This window comes from Apium graveolens, chromosome 3 (genome assembly GCF_009905375.1).
Source record: "Apium graveolens cultivar Ventura chromosome 3, ASM990537v1, whole genome shotgun sequence".
In the NCBI taxonomy this organism is placed as follows: domain Eukaryota; kingdom Viridiplantae; phylum Streptophyta; class Magnoliopsida; order Apiales; family Apiaceae; genus Apium; species Apium graveolens.
Window position 1 is genome coordinate 152670132 of NC_133649.1, and position 8085 is coordinate 152678216.

Sequence of the window (8085 nt, forward strand, 5' to 3'; positions counted from 1 at the left end):
AAGCTCTGGGGTTCTCTGTGAATCAAATCTTTCACGTATCCTTCGCAGGATATTGGATGCAAGTTTCTCCAAAAGATGTTTACTGCCTCCTTTTCTTCTAAGTTGGAGAGTTGATTAACTGCTTCCTGGAACCTCTTGATGAATTCGGGGGGACTCCTTGCTTCTTTGCTGGATTGTCTCCAAATGACACATTTGCAGCTCGTTCATCTGGTTAGCCCTGAACCTTTTTAAGAACATCTCCCGGAAGGCTTTCCAGGAATCAATGCTCCAGGATGGAATCCGGCTGAACCATTTCTGCACTCCCCCTTTGAGTGTTGATGCAAAGAAGTGGCATCTGGTGAGGTCGCTATAATCATAAATGTTAGAGATTTGTTCGAAGTAGTTCAGATGCTCCTCGGGGTCAGGTAATCCGTCAAAGGAGTCAAAATTATAGTGTTTGAGCCCTGATTCTCTAGGGGTAGATTCCAACTTTTTGGTGAACGGGGTGGCCGCCGCACCCACTTCCAAATTACCCTCTACTTTCCTCTTAAGATCCCGAAGAGCCCGGGCTATTTGTTCTTGCTTGGACTCCTTTTCAGGCTCCGAATCCGAAGAAACATGAATTCGGTGTGCCTTCCTTTTTAGCTTTGCCTCTTCTTCCCGGATTCGCTTTTCAATAGTTTTTTTGGCTTTGGCTTCTTCTTCCTTCCGGATTCTCTCCCGAAGGGCAGCTCTTTTTATTTCATCCCGGGCATCCTCTGATGGCTTCTTCAAGTTCTTTGCAATCCGATCAAAGACGAATCCCCGGGATTCTCCGGACCGTTCTTCCTGATCCCCTGGGCGGGTTTCAGGTTCGGCATTATGCTTTTCCTTCCAAAGGTCCATCGCAGCTCGTATCTGATCCGGGGTCATGTCTCCCCAGGGATTGGCTGAAGTTCCAGCATGCTTATGGGCAGCTCTTTCGATGACTAGTCTCTGGTCCCCTGGTTGGAGATTTTGAGAGGGAGTCTGGGTTATGGGGAGCCCTTTATCCACATCTTCCATCTCTCCGTCCCTGGGTTGGGGCGGAGGTGGAAGGAAAGAAGCAGAAACAACCGCTTTGCTCTTTCTTGTCGTCATGGTTGTTCAACAATCCCACAAATTTATAATAATATAACTCGCAATTTCAAGTGCTAAAACAGATAAATTAGATCTAAAATATGCTGTAATCAAACCCCAGGATTATTACAACATTAACAAGATCTATTAACAATACTTGAAAGGAAACGATCTTAGGGAAAAAATAGATCTGGGAGACTGGGAGTGGGGTTCTTACTGAGGAGTGGTATTCTGAGTTGCTGCGTGGAGTAGGAGTAGCTGATATGAGCACCACTGGACGGAGGTTCGGCCCCTCCTTCTAGCGCCAATGATAACTCTGCTGCGTGGAGTAGGAGTAGCTGATATGAGCACCATTGGACGGAGGTTCGGCCCCTCCTTCTAGCGCCAATGATAACTCCAAATTCACCCCGACGTCTTCTCCTTGCCGGGCCCGGTCTCAAGCTCCGTTTCGATAGAAATGACGGCGGCGTGTGGTGTAGCTGTAGGGTGGGAACCTACAAAACAGAACCGGAGATGGGTGGCGTCCCCGCGGCACCTCCGGTGTGAGAATGAGAGAGGGTTTTGAAGGAGAAAGGGGGCAAACGGGAATTATACGAGAATATTGTGGTGTGTGCGCGTATGTATATGTGAGTATATGTGAGAGAGAGTGTAACCTGTAACGTTACTTTTGTCCTGCCTTTTATAGGCCTCCTACTAGGGTTTAGGGGTTTATACCTTTTAATCTGGACAGTAGGTGTGTCTTTTGGACTGTAGGGCGTGTGGACGCTTGGGATGCGACGAAGTACTATCGAATATGGACCGTAGGAATGTTCTGGATACGGGATACCTGGACGGTGGTGATGTTGCCACGTGTCCTGCGCTCTCCAAGGTTAAAGCTGAGTGTTTCCTGGACTTTTCTTATTGGGCCCTGAGCCTCTGTTATTGGGCCTGTACTAGTATAGGCTATCAATCGGGTTGGTGTAGAATTGCGAAATAAAACTTTAACTACTTTAACATTTCTATAAATGAGGGGTCCAATATGTCGGAAGCCTTCAAAAATTGATGTATTGCACAAGGTTGTGTTTTCTTCAAAAATTAATAATGACCACGAGACCAGATTCTCTCCCAAGGAACATGCAGAAACCAGAGTAGAGCCTCTGTATAAAATAATTGTGCAAGGACAGATGAACGAATATATAATGTCTAAATTGAATCAAATATGACTCTGCAGCATAGTCCCCGGTGGTTTTAAACTTTTTTAAGTGGAGAGGTAAAATCGGATCCTGCCCCCAAGCTACTTGATCAGCTGAGACTTCCTTTAATTAAATATGGTTGTTAACAGATTTGCTCAGTGTCACATGTGTTACTAACATATATGTACATTCAGTAGGCAAAACAATCCATTCATTACAAATCTACAAATACTATACCTAGCCATCATCTAATTCATGGATTACTTAGGTTCATCTGATGAAAACACTGATTGCAATTACAATGCCAAAATTTTATTGCTTCCTAGTCGAACCATTGCCATAAAAGTAGCCAACACTAACTTTGCTCAAGCTTATGAATACCAAGGCTTTTGGTTCCGTAAAGAAACTCTTAGAGGCCTCATGTGGGCTCAAGATCACTTCATTCCTCAACCTGCAGCTACACTTGTTGCGTCCTATCCAAAAACCGGAAGCACGTGGTTAAAAGCCTTAACTTTTTCCATTACCACTCGAAACAGATATGATCTTTCTAGCAATCCGTTACAAACATCAATCTCGCATCAATGTATTCCTTTTCTAGAATATGAGATACCTAGAAATCCATTACACAAGTACTATCCTGAAGTTCCACTCTTCTCTACACATGTTCCTTACACATCTTTGCCCGAGTCAAATTACTGCATCTGATTGTAAAATAATTTATAAATGTAGAGATCCAACCGATACGTTTGTTTCTTGGTGGCATTTCATCCGCAAGCTACCACCAAAAGACGCAGAATTTGTTCCCATTGAGGAGGGATTTCAGCAGTTTACCGAGGGGTTATCAGTCTATGGTCCTTACTGGGAACATATACTTGGGTATTGGAGAGTAAGCGTAGACAGACCTGGTCAAGTATTATTTCTAAGATATGAAGATTTGATACTTAACACGTCTTTCAATGTAAAGAAGCTGGCGGAGTTCATTGGCTATCCATTTTCCATAGAAGAAGAGCGAGATGGTGTGGTAGAAAGAATATAGGCTTGTGTTCTTTTAAGCATATGAGTGATTTGGAGGTGAATAAGAGCGGTGAACATAGTAATGGTCTCAATTACACTACTCTTCAGAATAGTACATATTTTAGGAAAGCCAGGGTCGGGGATTGGAAAAATCACTTACCTGCTAAAATGAAAGAGCAGATGGATCATCTCATGGAGCTGAAACTAAGAGATTCCGGGTTGACTTTGGAAACACTTCCAACTCGTAATCATGATCAAAGTTCTGTATCAGGAATAGAATGATTTAAGATGTTATTGCTTTTCTAGATCGGTGCTTGAATAAATTGCTAAGGACTGTAGTCCTTGATATATGGACTGCGCAAGAAGCTGCATATTTTTATTTATTTTGGGATGTCCAGTAAACGTTTTTGTGTGTTTCTTGTGCCTTTGTAATTCTTGTGCAATTCTATTTTGTGTCCCTTGCTAATCCAAGCCTATAGCATGAGCTGATCATGTATTATTATGAGATTGTTGTTTTATTTTTGCGTCGAAGCTTTTAGCTTCAAAGGTTACAGTTGCATTTTTTTGGAACAGATTGACTGCAAATGTTATTGAGCAATGCAGATGATATGCATTGTCAAAAAAAAATGAAGATGATATGCAGAATGACGGGATATATTCATTTGAATTTTGAACATGGGGAGAAGAATTTTAGAAATTATTACATGGCAATTAAAACGTAGTTGATGATTTATTGCAGTTCGATCTAAATCGTGAATTTGATAAGAGACAACACAGCAAAATGGAGGATCAAGGTGGTTGTGTGAGTGTGTTTAACTAGAAAAGAAAAAGGCGGAGTTCTAGTTTTTCTGGTTAGGCTTTTTCAAGTGCTAATCAAGAGCTTCATAACATCAGCTTATATATCAAGGATGGAAGAAGCATACTGGAAAGAGATGGAACTCCACTCTTATTGGCCGCCAAATTTCTCAAATGCTTGGAATTATATATACAAGCTGTAGGGATTTAAAAAGCCAAATACGCAAGATACAATACTTCTAAACAATCAACCAAATAGCTTAACTCAATTCACCACAAATATTCACCAATGACAAACTATATAACGCAGAAGATTAACCAACATAAATTAAACGACACAAAGATTTATACGTGGAAAACCCTTTCGATGTAAAGAGTAAAAACCACGGGACGTGTAAGGAGTCCACCCTTTATACTTCTCTTATTATGATAAAATTGAGGGTTAAAGAAACCCAAATCAGTCAAACAAAGGTTCACAACCCACCAACAAACTCATACATAAGAGACTAGCATTACAGAGACTAAAATGAGAAAGAAATCACCAAATAATTAAGAATCTTCCAGCAGCAATCAATTAGCCAAAACTCTCAATCAGAAGCTTAAATCAACGATCCAACCGTTCAGAATATAGCACTGTGAGTCTCCAACAAGCTGTCCAAATTTCAGCCAAATCAGACCACGTTTGCTCCTCGATCAGATCACTTGAAGCGGCTGAGCTCAGTTTCGTTAAACCCTTGTTTTTTTTTCTCTCTCTCTGCTCTCACCAAAGGTCAGCAGTAATGTGATATCTGTATCACATATATTGGGCCAAAAAAAACTTATTGGACCAAACCTTAATAATTTTGGGCTGGACCCATAACAATCTCCCCCTCCAGCCCATTACGGGGAAGATAAAAAAAAACAATTCGTTCATCACTTGAACCTCATTCCAGCAAGCTTAATACATAACTCAAGCTTGCTTGCTGGGACTGTCTTTGTTAGCATATCAGCACCATTCTTGTCGGTATGGACTTTTCTCAGCTTTAACATCTTTTCTTCAATCACATTTCGCAACCAATGATATCTAACATCTATATGTTTGGTGCGAGCGTGATACATAGAATTCTTGCTTAAATCCATAGCACTTTGACTGTCACAAAGCACCACATATTCAGTTTGCTTCAAGTCCAACTCATGGAGAAACCTTTTCAACCATAACATCTCCTTACTTGCTTCCACAGCTGCTATATATTCTGCCTCAGTGGTCGATAAAGCTACAGATTTTTGCAGCTTGGATTGCCAAGAAATGGCTCCCCCTGAAAATGTAAATAAATAACCCGAGGTAGATTTTCTACCATCAAGATCACCAGCCATGTCTGCATCCGTATATCCCTCGAGTATTAATTTTTCATCTCCGTAACACAAACTTAGTTTGGAAGTACCACGCAGGTATCTGAAAATCCATTTTACAGCGTTCCAATGAACCTTACCCGGATTAGATAAGTATCGGCTAACCAACCCAACAGCTTGTGCTATATCCGGCCTTGTACACACCATAGCATACATCAAGGAACCAACAGCAGAAGAGTAAGGAATGAATGACATACTCACTTTCTCCTTCTCTGTTTTAGGACAATCCCTCTTACTCAAATTCATGTGAGAAGCTAATGGTGTACTAACAGGCTTGGCATGATTCATATTGAACCTTTCAAGCACTCGTTCAATATACTTTTCTTGAGATAACCACATTTTTCTAGATTTCCTGTCACGAGCAATTTCCATGCCTAAAATTTGCTTTGCAGGACCTAAATCTTTCATATCAAACGACTTGGACAACTCTATCTTTAAGTTGTTAATCATCTTAGCATCTTGTCCAACTATTAGCATATCATCTACATATAGAAGAAGGATTATGAAATTACCTCCGGGAAATTTTCTGAAATACACACAAGGATCAGCAAGAGTTCTTCGATAACCATTTAATGTCATAAATGAATCAAATTTTCGGTACCATTGCCTTGGTGCCTGCTTGAGCCCATAAAGACTCTTCTTCAACTTACAAACAAGATTTTCTTTCCCCTTTTCTTCAAAACCTTCAGGTTGCTCCATGTAGATTTCTTCATGCAAATCACCATGTAAGAATGCGGTTTTTACATCAAGCTGCTCCAACTCAAGATTAAGACTTGCAGTCAAACTCAACACAGTTCTAATAGAAGTCATCTTGACAACCGGAGAGAAGATATCATCAAAATCAAGGCCCTTTTTCTGGTTGCATCCCTTCACCACAAGTCTGGCTTTACGCTTCACTATCTTCTCACCATCTGTCTTGTACTTGAAAACCCATCTATTTTTCAAGACTTTCTTGCCTTTGGGAAGCTTCACTAGTTCGTATGTTTCATTCTTTTTCAAAGAATCCATCTCATCCCTCATTGCATCGAGCCAAAGATCTTTCTCTTTATGTGTCAATACTTCTTGATAATTGTTTGGGGCACCCTCCTCGGTAACTAAAATAAATTCTGAACTTGAATATTTTGTAGAAGGTCTTCGCTCTCTTGATGACCTTCGTACTTGAGCTTCCTCTGTTTGAGGAATGTGTTGCTCCCCCTGTTCATGAACTCGTTCATCTTCATTTTGAACATCATGTGTGGTATCATCAAAGTTAGTCGTAACATCATCATCATGAAATTCGTCATCATGATATTCTGGTATATCATCATCAATATCAAATTGTGCCTCCTCGGCACTACCATTCATAGCCTCAGAATCATCATTTGTTGGCTGCTCAACTGAAATAGAGGTAGGGGAAGGAAATGGATCATCAAGTTCAAAAGACAAATCTGAAGTAGAGTTGTACCTTGTACTCAACAAGTCTGCACCCTTTTCATGCTCAAAAAATATCACATCTCTGCTTCTGATTGTCTTCTTTTTCTCTGGATCATAAAGTCTAAAACCGTATTCTTCATCTCCATAGCCAACAAACACACAAGGAGCAGTCTTTGAATCCAATTTTGATCTCTGTTCATTTGGCACATGCATGTATGCCTTACATCCAAAGACTTTCAAGTGTGAATAAGTAGGATCACCACCTCTCCAGGCTCTTTCCGGAATATCAAAATCAAGAGGGACCGAAGGAGCCCGGTTGATCAAGTACACAGCACAATTTACAGCTTCACCCCAAAATGTCTTTGGTAAAGTAGACATTTTAAGCATACATCTCACTTTCTCCACAATGGTTCGATTCATCCTTTCTGCGACGCCATTATGTTGTGGAGTGCGGGGCACTATTTTCTCATGTCTAATTCCATGTTGTGAGCAATAATTTTTGAATTCAGCGGAAGTATACTCCCCACCATTATCGGTTCGAAGACATTTAAGCTTTCTTTCTGTTTCCCTTTCTACCAAGGCGTGAAACTTTTGAAAAATCTCAAACACTTCACTTTTCCTCTTTAGCATATATACCCAAGTCTTCCGAGTAGCATCATCAATAAAAGTAACGAAATATTTGCTTGCACCCAAAGACTCCACCTCAATAGGACCGCAAACATCAGAATGTACTAACTCCAACTTTTGTCGTCTTCTCGTAGACTTTTTAGCAAAAGAAGCTCTATGTTGTTTTCCTGCCAAACAATGATCACAAGGGTCACGAGAAACAGATTTATTAACAGGAATATATGATTTATCTGCTAAAATTTTTAATCCCTTGTCACTCATGTGTCCCAATCTCCGATGCCACAAGTTAGGAGAGTTATTTTCTTCAACTGCATTCAAGTCACCCGAACATACTTCCAAGTATGTTTTATACAAGGAACAACACAGCTGACCACGAGCAACAGTCATCGAACCCTTGGACAATTTCCATTTACCATCATTAAAAGTATGCTTGTATCCTTCTCTATCAAGAACATTTGCAGATAATAAATTTAGACGCAGATCAGGGATATGGCGTACATTCTTCAAAGTAAGCATGCACCCAACACTTGTCTTCACACGAATATCACCTAGTCCAACTATATTTGCTGAACTTTGATTTCCCATCTTGACACTGCCC

The 8085-nt window shown here is 40.6% G+C and overlaps 1 protein-coding gene across 1 annotated transcript; it reads left to right on the forward strand.

Moving 5' to 3' along the window:
• The first annotated feature begins 1384 nt into the window (after nucleotides 1-1384).
• On the forward strand, nucleotides 1385-3285 carry LOC141714651 (flavonol 4'-sulfotransferase-like). The gene is made up of 4 exons (XM_074518157.1): nucleotides 1385-1440; nucleotides 1831-2006; nucleotides 2518-2878; nucleotides 2979-3285. The coding sequence occupies exons 1-4, from the start codon at nucleotides 1385-1387 to the stop codon at nucleotides 3283-3285; spliced, it is 900 nt and encodes a 299-aa protein (XP_074374258.1).
• The last annotated feature ends 4800 nt before the right edge of the window (nucleotides 3286-8085 follow it).